The sequence below is a fragment of the Ursus maritimus genome, unplaced genomic scaffold, assembly GCF_017311325.1.
Source record: "Ursus maritimus isolate PB19 unplaced genomic scaffold, ASM1731132v1 scaffold_18, whole genome shotgun sequence".
NCBI classification, from domain to species: domain Eukaryota; kingdom Metazoa; phylum Chordata; class Mammalia; order Carnivora; family Ursidae; genus Ursus; species Ursus maritimus.
The window spans coordinates 57743175-57770421 of NW_024424230.1; the positions used below are offsets into that span (position 1 = coordinate 57743175).

A 27247-nucleotide genomic window follows, 5' to 3' on the forward strand; every position below is an offset into this window, starting at 1 on the left:
TTCACAGAAATAAAATATTAGAACCAGAACACTATAGTTGTTTTGGAATATAGCCCTGATTAGTCAGCAGTTCATAGGAATGAACCATTTCCCCTGGAGTTTCCAGGTTACTTTGCCCATGAGATCACCAGAACCTTCTGATCCCTACCAGGGGCTCCTGTAGCCAGATGCGGATAAGTGTTGCCAGCGTGTAATACATCACCAGCAGGACGATGGGGTTGGCATGGTGGTACCACGACAGGTCTGGGTTTGCTACGACCTTCCAGGTGCTGGAGCAGTCCGTGCGAATGACTGATTTGATACCAAACAACCTGTTTAAAAACAAAGGAAGGTTTTTAACCTAGGAATTAGTAGGAAGATGCAATGAACTATATGTCCCTAACATAGAGTAAAAACATCTTGTTTTTAATACACTTACGCGCTAGCCCTAGGCTAATCCATCCTGTTCTAGATATTTCATTATTCTTCTGTATATACAACTACATCTTTAAATAACATATGTACATATACATATAATATATACATATAATATACATATAATATACATATAATATAAAATATACATCCTTAAATCATATATATGTGTGCTGGTGTGTGTGCATGTGTGTAAAATTGATGCCAACAGTAGCCAGCTGATCTTTACACTGGTTCAAAAATCTATCTAATACTATCCAATCTAATAAGATGTAATGCTAATACCATTAATCTAATGAATCTAACTCCTTGAACACCTACTAGAAATTTACATTTTAACTGCCAATCAGCCCTATTAAGTCCCTGCATTACTGAAACGCCAAATATGTGGCAACATGTTATGAAGTTCAGCTAAATGAGCACCTATTTTGTTTTGGCAGGAGTTAGCATTAGCTATCCAACAAATGCTGCTATTATTGGGCAAATATTGAAATTGGACACAGTTCTATGATTCAGCCATAGAAACCAGACATTATATACTACAGTTTCTGGAAGATGTATTTCTGTCAAATTTCATTTATGGGGCAATTTGATCATTTTAAAGCTATATAACTAATCATTTATTTTGAAATATAACTTTATGAGGCTTGTTAAATTTTGAATTGATTTACTTTTTATGTTATTTCTACTATATAATCAGAAGGTATCTGATTCTATAATGGGAAATTGTATAAATATGATTCATTTAGAAATTCATTTCATATGACCTTTTTCTAAGAAAGGATTTTACTAAGTGAATAAAACTTTTATGTTAAGTGAGTCTCATATCTTTCTATCATTTGTATCTCTTAGATGAGAACTTCCTTTAATTCTTATGTTACGTTCTTCATTCAGTTATAAGATATTCAAGGACTACAAGTTCCTCACTTGTAAAACCTCTCAGCGTTCTTACTGTTTTCTGTCACAAGGCAAGTGCCATATTGGTGAATTGCTCAACATAGATTTTAAAGTAAGCTAAACAGAAACTAAACTTTCTTCAATTTTATCAGAAAAATATGTTATATTAGAACTTTCTCTTTACAGGTCTTTTCTTCTAAGTCTAGCCAAATATTTTGTAATTAGCATTACAAAAAAGTGTTTCCTGCTAACAAAAAGAATTATGTCCCTCTTAGGTGGAATGCTCCGAAAATTGTTTTGCAGTCCTAGATTAAAATGTCAATTTCCTGTATACAGTGTGCGGAACTGAAAGTTTTGAGATTTAGAATCAAACATTAGCTGAAAGTCTCTGGGTTAGTCAGGCAGCAAGTCTCAGACCCCAAGTCTTTCCTCTTCTTGTCCCACACCCGGTGCATGTGCTAGCAATGACTGCATCAATCATCGGTTTACAAATACCTGTGTTGCCCTGTCAGAAAGTCAGTAGTAATTTCTGCAGCTGTCTGTAAACTGACCCACATGCCTCCTAAAAGTCCACATTGACACTCCACAACTGACTGTTGATATCATAGCTTATTCCAAACTGATTTTTCACACTTCTGTAAGAATACTGAGGATTAGTCTCATGTTTTGTGCTCTGAGTTTGGACTAACAAACACGGGTAAGAAGCTATAGAATGATGGATTGTTGTACCCTTTAAGGAACTTCTTCTGACAGAACTATGTAAATATTGTAAGACCTAAGAGTTCTCTTTTCTTTTCTCTTTTTTTAAATAGGCTGGATACTACAGAAAAAAATTTTTATATAAGATGGGAAGTTTGTACTTAAAGTTTCACATAGTTTCTGGCACTAAAATTCTAGGATGCTGTGCAACACCCAACTATTATTTAACTTACTCAGTGTTTTCTTGTGAACCTTCCATAATTCATTATTGCTTCTTAATATTGACAATACAAAGAAAAGTGAAATGATCGGACCTGGCCTCCAGGAACTCACTCTCAATCTCACCACAGTGATGGGACAGGCTCGTTTGAGGACAGCAGGATGCTACCGAACCCCTTCTGTCTGGGGGTGTTTCTGTCTGGGAAGGGTAGTCAGGAGGAAGAATGTTACATGTCAGGATAGTCAAAAAAGGGTGGATGAGTAAATGAGAGAAAAGAGAAGTCCTGTGAGATGTTGCCGGGCTGTGGGGTTGGGCTGGGAAGAGAAACTGGGCACAGTGAGAACAATCCTCTATTTTTGTTACTGGTGCATCATTGGATATTTATAAGCTTCCTTCCATCTTGATGATTCCCACTTAACCGCTAGTGTATTTACAGTGGTCCTAGTTCACATTGATTGAATAAAAATACCTATATTGTTCATTGGTCATTAAAACTGAAAAATGGCTATCTTATATCTCTCCATAGAACTATCTCTTTGCCTGGGAAGTATGGTGACACAGCTATGGAGTTATGAATTCCTGTTTATTACTTATTTAGAAGCGGAAAGATAAAGCTTCTCTCTTCTATGCATTTGGAATATCCTTGGACCCCAGGCTAGTTCTTCAATAACAGACAGGGGTGCATTTAGTCGGTGGCTCGTGGTCTCTGAAAATCCAGTTCCTTATAAAACTTAATAGAATTGAGGGTAGGGAGGGGGCGTAAACAGGTGAACAAAGAAAGGGGCATTTTCCAGAAGATCTTATGCAAAGTGCTTAAGATCTCACAAACTCTTCTATTTTTCAGAGGATGGCTGGAGACGGCTCCCTGTGTGATGGTCAGTTCCCAGTAGAAACATATCAGACCCTTGGGTCACACGCTCCTGCTTTGGTATCTGACCTGTCTTGCTCTGCTGTTTATTTCATTCCCAACATCCCTGTCCACAAAACAGGTCCTCAGCTTCTCTTCCTGGACTATTATAACACAAAGGGCGGTCTCCAGGTTCTCTCCCCTCTATGGTGTGACCATTGCCAGAGTCACCTTCAGAAAACTCAGGTTCAGCACGGCACCTTCCGCTTCCTACTTCCTATTCTGGAGAATAACTCCAAGTCCCAGCAACGTATCCCCCAGACCTTCAGCAGCCAGGTCTCCTTTCCTTTCTCCCAGACACCATGAACTCAAGCTACACTGGACTATTTAGGGTTTACCATTAAGTCTTAGTCCCTTTGGTCTTGCTACTTTTTGCTTTACCAGAGTTATTTCCAGGTTGCTGTGACTTTTCGGGGGTTGCCAAATGAACTATTGGGGTATGTGTGCCAGGGAAGCTTTGTCCACTCCTTGGCAATGCAAATCCAAGGCAGCAGGCCAGGCAGGGCTCACAGACTCTCAGATATCTCTCAGGACCACTCCAGCCCCACCCCAACTGCAGAAGTTACTGCAGGGGTCCCCAGGATACCAGCAGCCGAGGAATGCATAATTATATTACCACCATAGCCCATCACCTGAACCCTCATGCTCATTTATGATGGTGGTTGTTGCTGAAAGCATTAATTCTTCATTGTTTCTTTTGGTCCAGATGGTCTCCGTAGTTAATGTAAACTGATACTCTAAAAGCAATTTCCAACTCTCTTCATTTAGGTTTCTTTTTCCTTTTTCTTACTTTTTTTTTTTTTTGTGGGATTTCCTGGACATCATCAAGGCTTACATCTTAGGAGCTAGGGAACTATCTCTGGGAAATGTATGATTTCTAACTAGAATAAATCTGTCCTGCCTGCACATCCACAATGACGGGATTTGTAGTCATAGTTTGTAATTGGCTATCAGTTTATGTGCTTATCTCTCTGCCCAGCTTGATTCTAATTCCTTCAAAAAAGGATATGGGTTTTGTCATCTTGCTTTGATGGAAGCACCTAGAATACAGCAAGTTTAAAGTTGAAGCTTATGAAAATGAATTAAAAGTACCAGGACTAAGTTATATCATGAAGTTATAGTAGGTGACCGTGGTTATAGTAAGAGTAGAGACTAAGGGATAGCAAAGTTCCTGCTTTTGAAAAAGAAAAAGAAAGAAGGATGGGAAGGAACTATAGTTCACAGGAGAATTCTAGAATTTTTAGAGAAATATTGCTGTGGCCTAGGCCACACCATGCAAAATTATAGTGCCCTTGGTCTGGGAAATAAGAACACAGAATAAGAGCATAACAAAGGTATTGCAAGAACACTTTTATCTAAATTCTATCTTGGATCATAGGTAACATAATTATTTTTGTCTTCTACAGGCTGCCAATAAGAATTTTGAACTTTATCTTTTGGATGGACCAATAAATGAAAGTATATAGTCAAGAAGTAACTTTTTAAACTCAAGAGGTTGATAATTAAGAAGCAATAAGAGATTCAAATATCCAATAAGAGCAAACTATGGAGCAGCCTGGATCATTCCTTCAAGACCCCAAAACTGCACTTTACTCAGATTATTACGTGTAAAAATTCATCCCACACCTTTTGATAGAAGAGGACATCACAGCTACAAGAAGTATCTCTGATCACAGGATTTGCTTCTTCTTCCCCTGCAGGCCCAAATGGACAGCTGACTCTCAGCTCTGTTGGGGGTTCTGTGGGCTCACTGTAGATGCCTCTCCACCTGCCAGGGGACACTTGCTTTGCACTTTTTTCTCTTCCTCCAGAGCACTCATACTATCTGACAACATACGGTGAATATGAACTGGCAGTGTATTTGCTTCAATTTGCACATGTTGGCAGATTTATAAAACCTCCACCTGTTTTCAGGTTCATTCTGACCACATCTGCTTGGTTGCTAGTAATACAGAAACCTAGCCACTTGCAAAAAACTATGTAATACTGAAAATAACACCACATTTTTAAAAGTCTTAATTGTGGTAAAATACACGTCACATAATTTATCGTCTTAAATGTTTAAGTGTACAGGGCAGTGGTATTAACTATAGTCATTGTGCTCTGCAACCGATCTCTAGAACTATTTCATCATGCAAAACTGAAACTCTGTACCCATTAAACAATAACTCCCTATTGCCCCCTTCCCTCAGCTTGTGGCACCTGCCATTCTACTTTCTGCTTCTGTGGACTTGACTACCTAGGCACTCACACAAATGGAATCACGTAGTATTTGCCCTTTTGCATCTGGCTTATTCCACTGAGCATCATGTTCTCAAGGGTCATCTATGTTGTAGCCTGAGTCAGAATTTCCTTCCTTTTTAAGGTTGAATAATATTCCATTGTATGTATGGACCACATTTCGTTTACCCATTTCTCTGTAGATGAACACTTTCACCTTTAAATCATTGTAAATAATGTTGCCATGACCACAAGTGTACAACTATCTCTTCAAGTCCTTGATTTCAATTCTTTAGGACAGAAATAGGATTGTTGGGTCATAGGGTCATTCTATTTTTAATTTTGTGAGGAGCCTCCACACTGTTTTCTATCATGGGTGCAGCCTTTTACATCCCCACCAACAGAGCAGAAGGGCTCCAATTTCCCCACATCGTTCCCAACACTTCTTATGTTCTCCTGTTTGATAGTAACCATCCCAGTGCATGTGAGGTCGGACATCATGTTTTTCATTTAGCTTTTTCTTTTCCAGATCTCAGAGCTCTTTATGATCCAGGCCTCTCATGATACCAGGAGGCATATTCTTCAGTTAAATAAGCATTGGCTAACTAGAATGGATGAGTATGCAGTTAGGTTGATAGAAGTCTGGGCAGGTTTTAAATTCTCTTATGAAACCAGGGAATATAGTCTTTCCAACTAGAGTAAAATGATTGCTTTGGGGCAATAATTGTCTAGAGAAACTATCTTTTAACAATCTTCTCATTTTAACCTTACATCCTTTAATCGAAATAAATGGGGGACTGAATGGAGGGAAAAAAATAGAAAGGGAAAGAGGGCAGAAGAGAGAGATTTTCCCACTGCCAGACTTCCAGGGTGCTTGCTTTGCTATTTCTATTCTGAGACCATTTTCCCTGGAGAGGGGTTTAGTGGCAGACTGCAAGGGTCCCAGTGCTCCCCATGGTGATTATTCTGGAGATTCATGAAACACAAGAAGCCAAATGAATCAGCAGTCATTTTCACTGACTGTTATACACACTCACCTGAGTCAGGTGAGTACCCAGGAACAAATAGCAAATAGACTTCAAAGAGGGAAAGGTGAAGCCTCCTTTCTGTAAGCAAATCATTGTTCACAGGGAAGCATAGAGCCTTTGGGACGAACTGTGTTTGAAGGTATAAAGCTAGCCCTAACTGCCATTGCCCAGAAAAGGTCCTTGGGGACCTGATCTTTTACGCAAATATGGGTACCCTGAAGAAGTCTGTGCAAGTAACTTGGGGGGAAATCACCAACCACTTAAAAATAACCAACTTTTCTTTTTTCTTCCATCTCTGCCCGCTTTTTCCCTACCCTGATGATCATAAGTCTAAGGGTAACAACATGTGGGTTTATTATTAAAGGTTCAAAAAAAGTGATGAAGATTCAGGTGGTACATATTCTATCATATTTTGGATTTTAAAATTAATCCCTTGAGTTAAATGGCCTTAGCATGAACTCAAAATAAACTTAAAAATAATCAGAGGCTATAAGGCTCAATGAAAAGAACAGGAATCTAGATATGGATTCCAATCCTGCCTGAATTATCAGCTGTGTGGCCTTGCATTACGACATTTAACTTTTCCGAGCTTCAATTTCCTCCCTTAGAAAACGAGGCTAGTCAATATGTATCTTGAAGACATATTGTGAGAATTAGAAATGACAGAAAACTTGGAAATAATTTTTCTGCCAGTTCAACTTGGAATTGTTGATATGGGGTTTGCAAATATCTGATGTAAAATACTTTTGGATTGCAAGCACTACGCCAGTAAATTTATTTTCAAATCAGACAGGTATTAATTTCTTCCTTGTATAAAAATATAGATCCAGAAAGGTCAAGCTGGAATGATGTATCTGTGTTTTGAACAGCACTATAAATAGCTAATATTTGGATATGGTGATGTTAATGAGAAATAAATGGAGAATAGTTTCTTGACGGTACATTCAGGTTATAATCTAAATAATCATATATGCTTTTTAAAAAAGATTTTATTTATTTATTTGAGAGAGAGAGGGAGAGAGAGCAGGGGGAGGGAAGAGAGAGAAGCAGACTCGCCGTTGAGCAGGACCCTGATGTGGGGGTCCATCTCAGGACCCTGAGATCATGACCTGAGCCAAAGGCAGGTGCTTAACCAACTGAGCCACCCAGGTGCCCCATAAATATCCACATATACTTCCTTCTCACACAGAGAACATACATTTCCTGCTCTAAGGAAAACCATTTCAAAATTCTTTTTTTTAAAAATAATAATCCATTTCAAAATTCTACCCAGTTATGCAACTCCCCAGCTGGATCCCTATGTGATGGTCGGTCATTTCTTAGAGTTCAAAAAATATGCCATAGAGTTCTGCAAAATTGCACCAAATAGTAATATTGCAACTGCAGCAAAATCTCCCATTGGGAAATATGGAGTTTGGGCAACACACCACACTACCAGGCTGTAGTTATTATCAAATCCTGCTAGATGCTTAATAGGAATTGACTGGGACAACTTCCAGCCTGGCAGACCAGTAAGTATCTTGCTGGCATCTCTTGGTTCTTCTCATTAGGAAGGACTTCCCTGTCCATTGTCTCTCTTGATCCATTGATCCAATATGAATCTCATCCACTCCCCAGATCCATTTCAACTGCTATGTGTGGTTAACATTTTGGTGTATTTAATGTCTATTGTCCTCATTTAAGCACAGATCACAATGTCTTATATCATTAGTCTTCTGTTATATGTCTGTGTCCTGTGTGTTGAAATAGGTTGTAAACTCCTCAAGGGCCAATATCATGCAGTTCTTGGCATCTTCTATAGCACCTACAATAGTTTTCCAAACAGTCCATACTCAGATTTATTACAAGCCTGGCCCTAGGAGTAGCCTTACTAATACATTTTCAAGAGTAATTCAAGATATCAATCACAGATTTTAGATTTCAATCATGTAATCAATGCAAAACAATGCTGCAAACACAAGCATTGCAAAAGTATTTTTCAAGGACTCAGATGTGAAAGTCTTAAAATTGCCTGTTTAAACACTTTGATCAGGTTGACATGGACTGCTCTATCAATGTTCAACGCCTAAAGATGAATGGTTCCAAGGTGGTTGATTCAGTGAACAATCACTCAGGTGTATTCTCTTTTCCCTGATGTCCACAATGCATTGTTGCTGTGCACTCTCACACTCTTTCTTTCATGGTCATGATTTCAGCATTGTGTCCTCAGACATGATACCTCCACAAAAGTTCATTGATAGGTGGAGGAAAGGGAAATCTCATTCCAAGAGCTTTTTAGTTGCAGCTCCAGGTTTCTACCTAGAATCACTTCTCTGTAGTCTAAAGAACATCCCTTAATGTTTTGTGTAGTGTGGATCTGCCGGTGCCAAATACTATTTTTGTTTCTCTAGAAAAATCTTTATTTGACCTTTGTTTTCTCCACCTACATCCTTTAATACACATTTATACATTGATTTTTTTTTCTTTTCTTCCAGCAGAATTTGAAAGATGTTGTCCTATTGCCTTTTGAAGGGCATCACTTCTGACTGTGAAAATTCTTATCATTGTCCCCTTGCACATACTCTATTTTTCTGTTGGGTTGCTTTTAATATTTTCCCCACCATGGGAATTACAAAATTTAATTATATTGTGTCTTGGTGATACTTGTTTGTGTTTATTTAGATTGAGGTTTGTTGAACTTCTTGAATTTGTGGGTTTATATACTTCATCATTTGGGGTAAACACTTGCCCACTATTTCTTAAAATGTTTTCTTTCCTCACACCTATCTGAGACTCCAATTACATTTATGTCAAATCTCTTGAAATTATCCTACAGGTCACCGTGGTTCTGTTTATTATTATAATTTTTCAATCTCTTTTCTCCTTTTGTACTTCAGTTTGAATAGCTTCTGTTACCCTATATTTAAATTGATTCATTGTCTAGTAATTTTCAACTGGATCCTGGACATTGTAATTTTTACATTATTGAGGATCTGGATTTTGTTGTCCTCCTTTAAAGAGTGTTGAGTTTTGTTTTGGCAGGCAGGTAAGTTCCTTGCAGATCAACTTTATCCCAGCAGGCTTGTTCTTAAGTTTGATTGTTGTGGGTCTGGAGTTGCCTTTATTGTGTAACTAGTTTAACAGTTAGACTGTTAACAGTTAGACTCAGTAGAGTAGTCTCTCCATTCTTATTGGCTAGAACTAAAGTGCTTTCCCAACCCTCTGTGAGCTCTGGGAGTTGCTGAGTTTACACTTTCTCAGTATTTTTTCCCTCCCCAGGACTATTGCTTTGTCCGGCTTAATGGAGTCTCACCCTATGTGTGCATAGCTTAGAATCCAGTTAAAGTATCTGGGTGACCCCATGCAGATTTCTGGAGCTCTTTCTCCATCCTGTTCCCTCCTCTCCATTAGTCTGTGCCACAAATTTCAGCCCCCTCAGCTTCTCCAAACTCTGGGCTCTCTTTCTGCAGCCCAGCAAGACCACCATGCTCTGCTGGGGTTCACCTTTCTATACAACATGCAGTAAATGCTATCAGGTAGAAAGCTGGAGTAATCATAGAGCTTATCTTGTTTTTTTTCCCTTCTGTCAAGCACCACAATCCTACACTTCCAATTGTCCAGTGTTTGAAAACAGTTGTTTCATATACGTTGTCTAATTTTCACTGTGATTGTGGCAGGAAGGCTAGTCCAGTACACTTTATATAACTTTTAAACACCTGCCTGGCTAACACACATACATACTTGCATAATGGTATCTGCTTACCTATCTACCCAGCAGTAGGGGATTCTATTTAGAAAATTTTTATCATAGATTTACCACCTGTAAACACAACCTGGATAATAAATATCTAATCTAAAAGCCCACACATAAAAAATGAATGATTATGTTCTTGACTCACTTTTCCTCTCCTTCCTTCATTTCAGATACAACTGCAGTTTTCTAGGTCATTGTTACCAGGAGTATTAGTCATGTGTCTCCCCAGCATCCTTTTCATCAGCGATTCCTTCTCCTTTTCTGTGCCCCTCACGGAAATGCACACTCTCCCGCATCTCCCTCCACACTCACCTTTCTTCAACTCTTATCAAAGAACCTCAGGAAAATTTCTTCTTTTCTTTTCACTGTCTCTTCATATTATTTGTGAATATCAAAGTAATTTAAGTGACAAATTATAAATGCAATAGTGCTAGTAAGGAGTATGTTTCAGGGAAAATCAAGTTACAGATTTTGTAATGAAAACAGATGTAAGGACAAGTTCAGTCACTTTCTAAAACGTGTTCCCCAAACCATCTATGAGGACCATTTAGGAAATACCTGTCCATTGCATACAGATACATTTGTAAAATACAATAAAAAGTAATTAATAGAAAAATAATCACATGCCTGAATGCCACAGCAATGCCAAACTGCTATATAGGTTTTAAACGTTTTCTCTCTTTACACACATTTCTGTATTTAACTTGTTGAAAATTTGTTTCAAACGATTCGTGGAACAGCAATGACCTGCTACAATAGAGTATCCAGAAACACTTGTCAGAATATTGTCAGTAGTCTATTACTAAAAGTTTGACCATCTCTAATTAACCTTTTCCTCAGATACATCTTTCAATATAAATATTTATTTCTTAAATTTCACCTATCAGTGAGATCATATGATAATTGTCTTTTTTTTTAAGATTTTATTTATTTATGTGACAGAGAGACAGCCAGCGAGAGAGAGAACACAGCAGGGGAGTGGGAGAGGAAGAAGCAGGCTCCCAGTGGAGGAGCCCAATGTGGGACTCGATCCCGGAATGCCAGGATTATGCCCTGAGCCGAAGGCAGACGGTTAACGACTGCGCTACCCAGGCGCCCCAGATAATTGTCTTTTTCTGATTGACTTATTTTGCTTAGCATAATATCCTCTAGTTCCATCCACATCATTGCAAATGGCAAGATTTCATTTTTTGATGGCTGTGTAATATCCCATTGTGTGTGTGTATCTATCTCATATCTTCTTTAAGAAACAAGGCAGAGGATCATAGGGGAAGAGAGGAAAAGATGAAACCAGAGAGGGAGACAAACAATAAGAGACTCTTAATCTTAGGAAACAAACTGAGGGTTATTGGAGGGGAGGGTGGTGGGGGGATGGGGTAACAGGGTGATGGATATTGGGGAGGGTATGGGTTGTAATGAGCACCGGGTATTTATACAAGACTGATGAGTCACAGACCTATACCCTTGAAACAAATAACACATTATATGTTAATTGAATAAAAAAAAATAAAATAAAACAAAAACAAAATAAACATTTAGAACTGCTCTTCACAATGTAATTAATGTTCTTAAAACTACCAATATAATCAATATTGAAGATGATAATTCCCTTATTGGTGTGTGTACAGGGGGAGAGTCTAAAATCATTGAGGAAACACTAACACATATTTTCTGTTGTGCTTTGTGTCATTGGAGTGTCTGACAGCTAGTTGGCAGAGAAGCTCCCCAATCTAGCACTGTAAAAGGAATGCTGGCACACCAAAGTGCTTCCTGCTAAATCCCAGACCCGGAAAGAATGGAAGGAACCAGGCCAGGATCTGATGGCCTCCAGTCAACCAATGGGATCTGCTCTCATGGGTGAAGAAGGCGCGGACCTAGCGCCTACCATCTGCCACACTTCCTGTTGGATGTGATCAGCATCTCTCTTTGCAGTTTTGTATTTAGTGAGGACAGGTTGGAGAGCACTAAGCTGCTCATGAATGTCTACTTCCCAAGTTTCTAAAAATAGTACAAATCAAAAGACAGCCAAAAAACAGAAGCATGATACTTTGGATTAAGCTAGCTTTCATAAATAAAACTTGAGACTTAACATCTATATCTAAACCAAATAAGTCAGTGGCTCCATGGACTTTTGGAACTGGACTGGACTGAAATCTGTGTACTTCTTTTGTGTTATATAGTCCGCTATTTTTAAGTAAATAGAGTATATCTTAAATTAAGACATTGTTTAATATGACATAACTTTTTTTCAAGATTTGGAAAGTATTTATGATCTTTTACAACTTTGCAGCCAGTGGTGGGAACCTCCATTCCATTATACGGTACTGCATCAGTAGAGGCCTGAGGTGTGAGAATGTGCACTGGTCCTCAGAAATGTGTGAGAATTTCTCTTTTAAGACAGAAAATGTTGGGGCACCTGGGTGGCTCAGTCGGTTAAGCGTGGCTCAGGTCATGATCTTGAGTTCCTGGGATCGAGCCCTGCATCGGGCTCCCGGCTCACTGGGAAGTCTGCTTTTCCCTCTCCCTCTGCCTCTCCTTGTGAATGCTCTCTCTCTCTCTAATAAATAAATAAAGTCTTAAAAAAAAGACAGAAAATGAGCTTCCATTAATTTGTCTTAGAATTTTTGTCTTTTTAATTTAAAACAATTTTAGCTTTCAGATTGTTTAATTTTGAATAAGTAGTAATTTTCCTGTTGTATATGTGACTTGAATTATTTACTTATAGCATATTTTGGAAATTTCTCCTAATAAAAATTACCTGAAGCTTCTTTTCTTATCCCCTTTATAACTATGATGCATTTTTAACTGTCCACTTAACAATGAAAGTATTTAAGAGAAACACTACATACAGCCCTGAATTTTTTCTTTACAGCCACTACTGAAGGCACTAAAGCACCATCTATTACCTAGTGAATGTGGAAATAAAAGACAGACTGAGAGCTGTGTACTATTTTGGTGAATGCGTGAGGGAATAATATTCTTCCTTAAGTTAGTTTTCATTCTCTTATATGGCTTTGCTTCAATTGAAACAAAGTGTCAGGGGTGCCTGTGTGGCTCAGTTGGTTAAGTATCTGACTCTTGGTATTGGCTCAGGTCCTCACCTCAGGGTCCTGAGATGGAGCCCTGCAGTGGTCTCCTCACTCAGCAGGAAGTTGGCTTGGGATTCTCTCTCCCTCTCCCTCTCCCTCTGCTCCTCCTGCCACTCATGCACACCCGTGTGCATGCACACGCACTCTCTCTCTCTCTCAAATAAAATAAGTAAATATTTTAAAAAAGAAAAAGGAAAGAACAAAGTGGAGAAAAAGAAGAGGGAGAAAGGATTACATTTAGGTACATTCAACAGGTGCCAATATAGGCAAGATAAAATCCATCTTTGAAGTATCAGAGGGAAGAAGAATCCTATAATTATTTGTCCACAATGCAAGGGATTGAACTAAACCACTTATAAGTAAAATTCTTTTAAATTTTAAAAATTGGATATAAAGACAGAACTTATACTAACATTCTGCCACATTTGCTTCTTCTCTTACACTTAAGCAAAAAAAAAAAAAAAAAAGTAGTGGCCTTGCCCATCATTCTCATCCTCCCCCTCTCCCTTTTCCACCCAATACTATCTTGAGATTAGTGCATATCATTTCCATAAGCCTTTACTCACTTTTGCTACATATGTTTCATCCATAAATAATGCATACTATTGTTATATGAATTTGACTTTATGTAAGTGGTCATATTTGTATATACTCTTAAGCACATATATAATAAAGGTCATTTTAATTTCTGGGTGGTATTTCATTGCAGAAATAAACCAAGTACTCTAGAAATCCAGAAATGGAATATTTTACAGGAAAAGAAAGATACAAGTATCATTAATTTGTGGGGAAAATGTACTAAAAATAAAGGCAATAGGAAGGTGACATAAAAGCCTGCAAGACCTCAATATTTTTAGAGCATTTCCTTTAAAAAAAAGATGATGGATTTCTTTATTTATTTTTATTTATCTTTATTTTTTAAAGATTTTATTTATTTGAGAGAGAGAGACAAAGATAGCCAGAGAGAGCACGAGTAGTGTAGAGAGGGAAAAGCAAGCTCCCTGCTGAGCAGGGACCCCCATGTGAGGCTCGATGCCACACCCTGGGATCATGACCCGAACCGAAGGCAGACGCTTCACCGACTGAGCCATCCAGGCGTCCCCTGCATTTGGTGCTTATGTACAGCTTTCTCTATGGTACTTTTCAAAGCTTCTTTTGGATTTATGTGTTAGATATAGAAAAATTCTTGCATATGTGCATACATGCATATTTAAGGATGTTAATTGGGCATGGGCCTATTACTATAGGACAAAGCAACTAAATTTCTAAATGACCACCACTGGGTATGTTCAAGTAAGTTATGGCATATCCATGTGTATTATGGAACTTTATGCACCGTTAAAAATAATAAAGAATCTCTCTATATATTTGACATAGAAAACATTGCAAGGAATATTTTAAAGTAAGTTTTAAATTTTGGAATAACTTGAGATTTATGGATCAGGTATTCTGTAGAATGTCCCTTAGTTTTTGGTTTGTTTATTTACTCATGATTAGCAAGAGTTATGGATTTGAGGGGAGGAAGATCACGGAGGTAAAATGCCATTCTCATCACATCAAGGATACATGCCTTCAACACGACTTATTATTGATGAGGTTAACTCTGACCACTGAGCTGAGGTAGTGTCGTTAGGTTTTTCTACCATAAAGTTGCTTTTTTTCTCCTTTCCTTATTTTACGCTTTGGAAAGACGTTCTATGTTAAGCCCACACTAACAGGGTGGGAAGTTATACCCCACCGCCTTGAGGGGTCAGTATCAACATGAATGATGTGGAATTCTTTCATATGAGAGAATTGTCTCTTCTCCCCTATTTATTTATTAAATCATTTATTTAGATCCATATGGACTCATGGGATATGGTTTTAACCCAATACGGCTTTCTTTATTTCGTTGCTCAAATTGTTCCAGCTTTGACCCCTGGGAGTTCTTTCAGTTTGCTCTAGTGTTTCTTTGACGAGTCTATTACTTTGTTATTTTCTGGCACTACAAGATGCTCCAGACTCATAGTCCTTGACTAAACCCTTGAGTCAGCCATTTCTCCAAGGAGCACTGGTTCCTTTTGCCGGAGAATGGTATTAGAAACAAAGCCCTGGGCACTAAGTGTGCTCATTGCTTCTGAGGTGTCACCACTTGTATGCCCTCTCAGCTAACAGAGCAAGGAAGTACTTGTGTGCATACTTACCCATGGTCACATACATATCTGTGCATATTTGTGTATATAACCATCTGTATCTATGCTACAACACACATGATTCATACTGATGTCTCCAACTCTACACTGTTATCAAATGGTTCTAGACTTCAGCCCTTGCTTATCTGTGAACTTCCACTCAGTGAGAAACCTGGCCTCCAATCTGCCTTGCATTTACTTATTTATTTAATCCCAGTACACATGTACAGCTGTCTCAGAATTGTTAACACATAGCTCTATGGTAAACAACTTTATCAACTGGAGTATAGTACTTATGCACTGTTTCTTTTGTCTCTAGCCTTACAATCTCTACTCATATCCAAAGTTACTTAAGTAAGCACCTGTCTCCCTATCCCCTTCAGTGAGGTTATAGCAGACATTTGTAACACAGATTATTTCACTCCAGTCTGCATTCCATGCTGGGATCCTCTAATCTCCTAATTGATTATTTTTAAATTTGCATACTTTAAGGTTCACTCTGTATGCTATAAAGTTCATTGGGTTTTGACAAACGTTTGGTATCATGTGGCCACCACTATAGTATCATAGAGAGTAATTTTGCCACCTTCAAATGTCTCATGCTTCACCTGTTAGCCTTCTCACATCCCTTACCATCTTTACAGTTTTGCCTCTTCTAAAATGTCATATAAATGAAATCATATACTATGTAGCCTTTTGGAACTGGCTTTTTCCCTTAGCAATATGCGTTTAGGTGTTATCCTTCCTGCCTTACTTTGATCTTACATATCTTCTTATGTGTACATAAATATATTGGGAAAATATTTGGAAAGATACTTATTATTGAACTCAGCTATCTCTGGTGGAAAGGAATTGAATTACAGATAGCAACAAGGCAAAGGAGGGAAATTCTGATCTTATTCCCTCATATATCATATATATATATGATTTATATATGAATATTCTGGTTGATTTAGCTTTTTTCCAATGAAAATGTGTTACCACTGTAATTTTAAAGATTATTTGAAAATATTCCATCCTCTGCCACCTTTGTTTTCTTTTTTTGTTCATGTCCTTATATTTCTTAGATGTTCATTTCTATAACTGATACAAAGATTTTTTATTAAAAGCATTTACAATTTATCCAGAATACATCTAGCATTTCCTTTTGTCATGCATTTTGCCTATGTTTTGGTGTTTAAAACAACTTCAACTAACCCAGTTTTCCTTACTTAGACGAGCATTTTTGCCTCCTTTCCTTTCTCTCTCTCTGCTCTTTTCCCATTTTTCTTTTGTATTACCCTCTCCACTGAACCTTAACAGACACCATGCAAGGCTTACAAAGAGTTTTCAAAATAGTTACTCTGAGAACTGCCAAGATGTGATTGCATCAACCATTCTGAGAAAAAGACATAAGAAACTGGCATCATCTTCCAACAATTTCAGCTACAAGTTTTGCAGCAGTTACAGATAAAGACAACCACAACTTTGGACAAGACCACAGTCATGTACCCGTCTCTTCTCTATGCCTCATAAAAACTAAACCTTCTTCAGCTCAGGGAGCTAAAATTTTGAGGGGTTTGTTGATGCACACGAAGTGAATAATGCCTTTAACTTCTTTTTTTTTTAAGATTTTATTTGTTTATTTGACAGAGATAGAGACAGCCAGCGAGAGAGGGAACCCCACCAGGGGGAGTGGGAGAGGAAGAAGCAGGCTACTGGTGGAGGAGCCTGATGTGGGGCTCGATCCCATAACGCCGGGATCACGCCCTGAGCCAAAGGCAGACGCTTAACCGCTGTGCCACCCAGGCGCCCCTTGCCTTTAACTTCTATATGAATACTTTAACTATCCTTTTTCTTTAACAATGTCAAAAAGAAAAGTAGTTTCTGGTAAAACAACAACAACAAAATCTTCTATCCAAAAAATAAAAAACTAAGCAATTACATCTCAAGGGCATGTTATTAAATAAGCAGATTTTATAAGCAACGGACAGAATAAAGACAAAAAATATTGCCTTATCCCAAGGCAAGCTTAACAATGAATAAATCTAGGAAACCTCGAAATAGCATGATGCATTAATTAAAATAAAACCAATCCTGTAGATAGTCATATGTCATTGAACTTCAAACTTTAATAGTTGGAGACAGGATGTTGAAGTATTACTTGATATAAACTTTTCCCACTTTCCTAGAAGTGTGCTAAAAATGGAAAATTTTCCCAAGCTTTTACCATTTGAAGTTGTTGGAGTTTGACTAGTCATTAACTAAACTGGGTACTGGACAATAAATTCATCAAAATGAAAAATGGAGTTGCTGCCCTGTAGGGATCCCTATTTTAATAAAATGGTTGGCAGTTCTGGTGCATTGTGACTACTCTCTTTTATTAAAGGAGCCAAGTTTTCCTTCCATCACTTTCTAAATGAACCTGGAAGAGCTGTAAACTAAAGGTAAAACCTGCAGAGAGAACAGGTTCTAGGGAGATCATGAATTATTGCAGTGTGTGAGATTTTGGTGTCCAGATAGGCCCCTGCATCTCAGGTGGTGAACTGCAAACTCTGATTCTTCTCACTACCAAATACTTACACCAGTATTACCACAATGCAGGTGACAATACTGGGTCATGTGTTCAGAGAAATTCCAACGTCTGTAGTCTGAACATCCCCAAAAGTATCAGAGCCTTATAATACATTCCACTCCCTTAATATCTAAGGCTGAGAGTTCCATCCCACCCCCTATAGGTACCAAAGTGCTGTGTCCTCAGGGTTCTGGTGGATGCTCCTTGGTTGCTTTCATGAGTTCAACATATGTGGAAATAAACCACACAGAGGCAGGAATTCACAGGTAAACTCAACTTTCATGAGCAGTAATGTGCATTCATTTCCTGTCTGTTCATCAGTTGTTCATGGTTTCATCTCACTGTCTCCTCTCTGCTTCCCCAAATGAACCCAACTGCTGGTCAAGAACTGTCATCCCCAGCCCTAGCAGCTCCAGCTCAGCACCATTTTCCAGCCGTTGATCAGATCCTTCCCCCTCACGAACAATCCTGACCCCTGGTTCAAGCTACTCATGTTCCTCACCCCCAGCCCAGAGCATTCCCACAGCATGCCGTGTTCACATTGATCTCTCTTCTCTCCTCAAGTTTTTACCCCTTACTTACCTCAACTGTTGAGAGCTGCCTTGCATTTTTATGGTCATATATGATTTGTACCCAGTTACTTCACCCTCCTTATCTTATTTGATGGCTACTAAGTTTCTACTAATAGGAATATAGAACTCACTGTAGTAACCACTGAAATTCTCCTAAGAACCAGGGTTGAAATTTATACCTCTTTGCATCACACGGAGCATGTAACTCAGTCTTTCTCTGGCTGATGTGTTCTTCCATCGCCTAGAGATGCTGGTAAAATGTCAGGTCTTAGATCCCAGCTCTGAGCGTTCTGCATCTCCATGACCGACTGAAGCCCAAGGGAAAGCACTTTTTAAACTTGTCCTCTAGTCCCCAACCCCAGAAATTCTTAAGCATGAAAATTCAAAAAGCTCTGATAAACTAACTGAATGCCAGTCTAAAACAATGCCGAATAGATACAAATGAAACGAAGTTGGAAGCATCCTCATTAGACAAGAACATTTCTAATCCCTAATTTCTCAGTAGCATTGAAAGGAAGCGAGAATATTTGTGAAGGAAAGGACTCCTCCTACAGGCAGACAAGGTACTGGCAGAAGCCATGTAGGTGTTTTATTGAGGCTCCTGTAGGGCTACTGTCTTTGCCCCAGGAGGTGGCTTCCATTATCATGCTAACTTTACAGACAAAGACACACATAAAAAGGGTAATTTGCCCAATGCACATGGATCCTGGCAAGTGGCTGAGCAACATTTGAATACAGATCAAATTGGCCCTGGAAGAGGGGAGAGGAGTTTTGTCTTCTTCAACAAGAACAGAAATGGTAGGAGCTTATTAATAACATTTGTTGAATGAACAAAAGCAGGAAGGAAGGACATGGGGAATTCAAACAAATAAAGCTCTGTAATCCTATCAATCCATTGGACGTGATAATCGGCGAGCACGCCTACCACGGTAATGTGCTGTGAAGTGCTCCTCTTTGTGCTTTCTTGTACATCCGAAGAACTTGTTAGAATACCAATTTCCAGGCCCCCAGCTCTGAAGATTCTGGATTTTCAAGTCAGGCAGGGCTCAGGGATAAGCATATTTTTTGGATCAATACTTCAGGTAATCCCTAAGTACACGCTTGAAAGACCCTGAGAGGTGGCTCTCCAGGACCTGACATTTCCAATGGAGACCTGTCTACCCCGCCCTCCACCACCTGCTCCGATGAGCCCGCTTCATAGCTGTGTAGGAGCGAAGCGCTAGGAGAGGCATTTTCTTGAGAACTGGATTTCTGGCAGCTGCAGGCAGACTCGACTCTGAGAGAAAATTCAGCCCAGAAGGGGCAGCTGTGGCTCTGTGTGGCTCTGGGATGCAGCCACCCTGGAGGGATGCAGTGATCGTGGGGGTGGCATTTGGTGAATGGCTGAGGACTGGAGGATGCTGGTCCAGGGTAACAAGGTGATTGGGGGTGGGGGGCAAGCATGAAACAGAGACCTGAGGCACTGGATTCACTTTTTCCCACTTTCTTTTCCCCTTTGGTACTTGGAACTACTGTGGCTCCTGTAGCCTCTCTCCTCTCTTGGAGCCACCTGAGGATATTTAAAAGTACACTGCCTGGCTCTACCTTGAACCACCTGGAATCTCTTCAGGTGGGGCCGAAGGTGGCAGAACAATTATAAAGCTCTGCTGTGGGTTTGTATTTGCAGTCAGAGCTGAGAAGTGACTATGCTTCCTACAAGGGTGAGCAACTCTATAGCACAAATTGTATACAAACGACGCAAGTTGTAAAGACCTCACCTCACAGAAGCCTTAAGAGCCAGTCTCCCTGTTTCAGTCTATTCTACCCTCAGGCTTAGACCAAGCTCATCAAGCTTCTAGGTCTCTGGAGAGATCCCTCCTTCTTTCCCCTCAGCTTCAGCTCAAATACGCTTTCCTTCCTCAGTTTGGAACCTCAAGACTCTGCTTATATATCTGCAAGTCCTTTGGAGAACTCATTAGTTTACTGTTTCCTGAAACCAAAGGTTGCCATTGTAAACACATCCTTGGCACTGGCTAACATTCGTCCCAAATGCTTGTTCTTACTGCTTTTCTACAGAACTCATTACCTTTGTGCGCAGTAAGAAAACGGGATAGGGCAGCGATTTGGACTATGGGTTTCAGTTAGGTTTGACTTCAAGTTCTGCCTTTGCCATTCCGATCATGTGACTTGGGATGAATCACTTAGCTTAACTACATCTCACTTTTCTTATCTTTAAAGTGGGAATACTAGAACCCACCTTACAAATTTGGGGGGGGGGTTTCAATGCATTGACTAGAACCTGACAATGGTTAGGGTTCATTAAAACTTAACTGTCGTCATTACGAACCCAGCCCCACTATGTGCCCTGGGTGCCTGCTTTGCCTTTTGTATGTCTTCACAGAGTCCTAGACCTTTTCTGCTAGGCCTGTTATATCTACAACCTCATCAGTTCCACGAGGTGGATATTATCCAACCATGACAGGATGGAGAAGCCAAAATTCCAAAAGCTTATGTAACTGGCAGTCCCACAAAGAGTGAGCCACGACACATGGGAACCCAGGCCGGTTGGCATGCTAAAGTCCCTCACCTCATGAGGCCAAGCTGCCAAGAAAAGGGAGAGAGCTCCTGGATCAGTGGCTCAAGAAAGACTTCCCTTCTCGCTTGAGCAGGAAGCACCCAGTTTCCTCTCCTCGCACCACCTCCATCTCTTCACTTTTATAAGCGTATTGTCATAGGCTCTCCTAGGTTGAAGGCTGTACAAATGACCTCTGTCTATTTGGTAAGAAGGTGAAAGACAGAGGATGAGAAATAGACATTCCAGATTTAGAATATTGAGCAAAAAGCCACAGAAGAGTGTTCACTGTCTATAATATAAAGCATTGTTCTAGAAAGAGAAACTTTCTAGATATCTGTTCAATATTTTTCCAGCATTTTTTACACCATCATTGCGTCAAAAAAGGTTACACTGGCAATACGCCTATGACAGAACTTGACTGCACAGTTAAACTGCCAACCAAGTTTATACATTGATACCTAGTAATTCTTACTAAACCCCAGTTCTGACTAGCAGTACCTTAGCAAATGCTCCATTACAAAGATCCAGCTGATGTTTTTATGTTAATTCTCTTTATGGAAAAACATCCTTTTACTCTGAGAGTGTAATTAATGTTATTGCCAGAAACTGATATAAATGACTCAAAATTAGCCAGTGTCACTCACACTTCACTTTTCTCCCTATTAGAATATAAAATAAAACGTCTGGCTTTCTAAACACTTTGTGTGATTCTCTTGGTTACTGCGTTACATTAACAAGTTCCCCCAAAATGGAATAAAATAATTCTAAGCCAGACTTAACTTCTCTCTGGAATCACTTCTCACATCTCCAAATTTAAAAGTCCTGAGTTATACTCACTTTTTCCCTCTGACTTATGATTACGAGGATTTATAATGCCATACTTTAATAGTGAATGATAAAGCTGTCCCATGTCAGCAAGCATTCCAAAGCCTATTGACTCCATTGTTTTAGGCCTTGGAGATCTATTTTAAATCATAAATATTTTTGAGCTGGAAAAGATCTTAGCAATCACTGACCTCTACCCCTGCCATTCCTATTTCTACTCAGTGACCTCCCCTCCCTTCTTTTCTGGTCCGATATGATTTGCTCAAGGTCACAAACCATATAAAGGAAAACGGTTAAAACTAGAAGAAAGAACTCTGGAAAACTATTGTCAGTCCATTGGTAATTCCTCAACTTTGTTGCTAATGACTAGATTGAGGTAATGAGGAATATGATATAATGCAAATAAATCAATACCACCAAATGTGGCACATAATAGCTGCTCAAGAAATTCTGGCTACTGCTACTATTATTGTCATTATGATAAAGTATAACATGATTTTGGCTTAGGCCAGGGTCCCAGCTTTTTTATAATACCATATTGATGTTGCTGGCAAGTAAGAGTAGAAAAGTGTCCTCTTAAAGATGGAATAGAACAACAATCCTCCTCAGAGTAAAATGGGTCTCTTCAAGGGTGGTAATATTTTTTTTAAAAGATTTTATTTATTTATTTGATAGAGATAGAGACAGCCAGCGAGAGAGGGAACACAGCAGGGGGAGTGCGAGAGGAAGAAGCAGGCTCATAGTGGAGAAGCCTGATGTGGGGCTCGATCCCATAATGCAGGGATCACGCCCTGAGCCGAAGGCAGATGCTTAACTGCTGTGCCACCCAGGCGCCCCAAGGGTGGTAATATTTGGCACAGATTGGGAGAGTATGGACAAGATGGTAGGGAGAGTGTGTAAAACTTAGCCCATTACAAAACTAATTAGGTTATTCACCAAGAAAAAAATATATATTTCTTTCATCCTGGTAATGCAATCAAAGAAAGGAGATGTGGGCCCCTGAGAATACTCCAAATTGTAGATGGGTTTCTGCAAAACATGCATGCACTCTCACACATGCACAATCTGTATGCTAGCTTCTTGTATTAAAAAAAAGAAATCCTCTTTGCACAGAAACGATTTTCCAAGCCAGGAAGAACCTGAATGAGGTGAGGGTACTGTGCAGTCTTGTATGGACATGAACTGGACATGGGAATCGATACTTCTGGTGGACTTCATTTCAACAGTCCTCACTAACTTTCCTTTCTGCTTTTCCAAGTCTAGAATGGAGAAAGTCAGTGGAGTCAGGGATCCTAAAAGAGAAAAGGAAGTTCCCTCTAAGGGGACAAAACAGAAACTCTTGAGGTCATCTTTTCAAAGTGCCCCCACCCGGCCTGCTGTCATCCTCCCCCTAGTCATGCTGATACATTTCCCTGCAGAATGCTCTCACACCCTGAATCCTGGGACTGGGTGGGGGAGTGGGACGGAGAGAGGACTGCTCTTGAGAATCTGGGGCCAGCAAACAAGCTTGAGAAGCAACAGTAGATGGTGGCAGAATCTCTTCCCAATCCAAAATTGTAAGGTGTGCCTGGCACAAGTAAAGGTCCCAGATCTAACTGCTGGTGGGGGGGGAAACAAAATTGGTTTTTATGTGTGAACGAAAGCAAGGACATGCTGTCAAAAAGGCGAGGGAAAACAGATGTGTACTAAAAGTGATGTTTGTATTCCCAACCCTTTTAAGAAGTGTCTTCAATTTTAGACAAATGTCTTTGCTGGAACAAGACTGAATCTATCTTTAAGTGATCTTTCCAGCAAGGTTCTCTCTATTTCTTATGGAATCTCATCCATGAGTATAATACTGCTTTTTACACATGAGTTTTTGCCACTTTGGCTTCCAATTCCCCTTTTCCCTCTGCATTGCATCATATGAAAAACACAGCCAATGTTTAACGATCTTTTTTCATTAGTTTTTTACTTGTGCTTTAAACACGTTTCCCTGCCAAACCCATAGACACTTTTCGTGTGTGTGGGAAAATTGAATTCTGACAGGTTTCGCACTACATTGTTTTTTTAAGCTTGGAAAAACTTTGCATTGAGTCCCCTGGGCTCTGCATCATGGCTTTGAAGTCTTTTTTGGCACACATGTGTCTTAACTGTTTGCCAATTTGCTATAATTGGGCTTTAGGCTACATGTGAAGAATGCTGCTTTGTAATAAAGGCATTCTGTCCAAAGGACAATTTTGTACCAGGTAGAAAGTGTGCTGTCTTCAGAACTGGGATTGTTGACAGACAAGTTGAGGCCATTTAAAAGGTCCTTTCCATTTAACTATTAAGGCACTCTACCCTCCTCTGATGTCACATGTAGGTTTCATAAGAGAACATTTATATTCTATGAGTGTTTCAAATTTATGGTCTATTTCCCTTGCCTGAACACATTTTCACCTCTGAGAGAAATGTGAGAAATGAGTCAGGACCAGGACTCCCAGGACTAGCCGCTTGTCCCAGGCTCCTTCCTGTGCTGCTTCTTAGGACAGTAAAGACCAACCTGATGCATAAGCCATGTGACCCTCTGTTCTGGGGAGCACAAGATAAGAAATAGTAAATGTAGGCATTTCAATCACATGTAAATATAACTTTCCCTAAGCAGCCATAATGTAAACATGAATTCGAATACCTTGTTTTGAAGTCCTACATCATTAATAACCAATAAAGTTGCAAAGTGGGAGAGAAGGAGACCAACACCCAGTAAGTGATTCCTCGATGAATTGAGTACTATGTTAAAAGGCTTACACCAACTCTGATGGGTATCTGCTATTGCTTCCATTTACGTGGAGATTCGGGGTACACTTGACTAAAATTAAGTAGTGAAGCTTATGAATCCAGGTCTCCTGGCTCTAAATCACATTGCCCTATTTCTCAGATGCAGTAAGTGGTGGTATAAGAAAACCCTAAAAGGATCTGGAAAACCTAAGGAAAGGGCATTAGTTATAGGGGAGTTCCATTACAGGACTCACTTACTAATTCATCCTTTTATTTGCTGAGTCCTGACTCTGTATTGGTACTATCATCCGTGCTGGGGTTACCCAGATATATAAGATACACTGTAGAAGGAATATTATTCAAATAATAGAATAGAATTCAAATAATAGAATGCTTCTAGGAAATTGGCTCTGACCTACTCACACCATAGGAAGATGGTTGTTAAGCTTTTCCCCCTCACAGAACTGCTTTCCCTGGATGGTGGGTGGAGGGACATGATGGCTCACTGTGCCTCTTTCTGAGCAAAGCAGCAAGAGTTAACTCTGAAGGGCACCAGGGCTGCTCACTGACCCCACAGGAGAGGACCTAACTTCCGAAGAGAGTAGCTGCTTATCTTCTCTTGCATTTTAATTTACAGGAAGAGTAGTAATTTGCAAATTAATGATTAAGGAGTTCAGGTAGTGCTGTAAATGTCAGAGAAATATAAGGAAGAAGACTGGATAATCCACTTATGGAGGTATACTCTAACAGGAAAAGTGATAAATTTTCTGAAAGAAAAGTTGTAGCTAACTGAAAGCTACTCAAGGAAGAAACAAACACATATAGAAAAGGAAACAATCAGCAGAAGTCTAACTAAAACTCAGATTTTCTCACTTCAGGTCCAGGTAAAATGTTTCCATAAATTCCGGGATAAAGTCCTAAGCTTCTGAGGTTCATGTCATAGGAAATGACCATAACTTTCCATGAAATATCCTTGTAACATGACCCAACAAAAGTACAAGCTGAATGGATTATTCTTGGGAATTTTCTTTTTTAGGAAAAAAACATAAGCAAACATAAACATTTTAATTTTAATATACAGATGTATCATGGAAATACGTTCAAAGTAATTTTAAAGAAAGGCAAGGTTATCTTTATGAAAAAAATCCTCTTCTATCAATAAATGTCTGGTGAATTATCGATTTGTCCTAAAATCATTTCTTATTTATGTTTATTGTCATAGAAATAAAATTGATACATGATCGGCTCTTTCATGTCATGCATGTTAGTGTCAGATGGGATTAAAAGGCTTATAGAAAAGTGAAGTACTGGCTTAGTGGTCATATTAACCAGTTTCAAATCCAATGAATCATTAGGACGAATGATGGAGCTGTATTTTTTTTTCACTCTGGGTAGCAGTGGTCAGGAAGATGACCACAACAATTTCTCATCAGTATTAACTTCAGGTATGATTTCTTCCACAACTTTAAGGGAAACCAGGCCTTTCAAGCACAGATGGGAAAAATCTATCTCAATAAAAGTAAAATATGTATAGTTTATAAACAAGAACTCAAATTACCGGATTTTGACAATAAAAGACCCATTTCTCATTAAAAGGTATAATGGAAAATACTGGAATTGAATCCAATAAGTCAATTTAAAAGGTATCTACAGAAACAGATTTGATCTGCTATCAGAACGAGGCTCCTGTCTGTCAGGGTTGCCAGATTCTTCCTGACAGCTCTATTTGGGGGCTGGAGACCACATTTTCTAGAGTAGCTGGAAAAATGTAAGAAAAAAAAATATTTCTCTTGCTCAATGAATTTTCACTGATGTTCAGATTATTATCCAAATCCTTCTCATCAGTTATGATACAGATACACTAGTTTCGTGTGGGGTGTGAGGACAGCCTGCACGTGGCTGATAGAGAAAAGGCTCCTTCGTGTGTTTGCCAACATCAGGGTCTAGGATGATTGTAGAGGAAGGGATAAACAACATTCTGAACTTCTCTCATTAGCATCACTAATGAGATAGAAATTTGTTTCTTGTCAAGGAGACTGACAGTGATTGGATTTACCTTCTTTACTGGAACAACCAAAAATATATGAAACAATGATTTGATAGACACTGTACATTACGGAATGAAGAGTAATAATTTCTGGGGGAAAAATGAGAGAAAACAAAGTCATCTCTAAAATTACTCAAGCATACTGCACTGAATTTTCAGTATGGAAATCCCCTCCCCTGGTTCTGGGAGGAGAAGCCCAGGAAGTATGTGGCAAGTTCTCTGAGTTGAAGAGGTGTTTGAGGAGAGTTTAGGGAGGTCACAGTAGCTAAGTTTCAGAGGACAGAGTATCTGAGAGGAGGAGACTATATACCGAGAGAACTCCAGAGGCCAAAAAGAGACATCCTTGTCACTCTGCAGAGTAGAGTCCAGGGCCATTTATGTAGATGTATATGAGGAAACTACACTACACTGGCAAAAGAACCACCTAGCAGACAGAGATAACAGTACCTAGTGTTCATACATGATAGAGAATAGTGCCTATCTCACCAATCAGAGTAAAAACCCTTATAATAAGCATTTTTATATATATATATATATATATATATATATATATATATATAATTTTTATTTATATTATA

The 27247-nt window shown here is 39.2% G+C and overlaps 1 protein-coding gene across 1 annotated transcript in view; it reads right to left on the reverse strand.

Annotated features, from left to right (window-relative positions):
• Positions 1 to 27247, reverse strand: part of PIEZO2 (piezo type mechanosensitive ion channel component 2) — a 441880-nt gene that overhangs the window by 122699 nt on the left and 291934 nt on the right. Inside the window, exon 8 of the mRNA XM_040632733.1 lies at positions 149 to 311. Coding sequence (XP_040488667.1) covers positions 149 to 311 — 163 coding nt within the window. The remainder of the gene's footprint in view (positions 1 to 148; positions 312 to 27247) is intronic.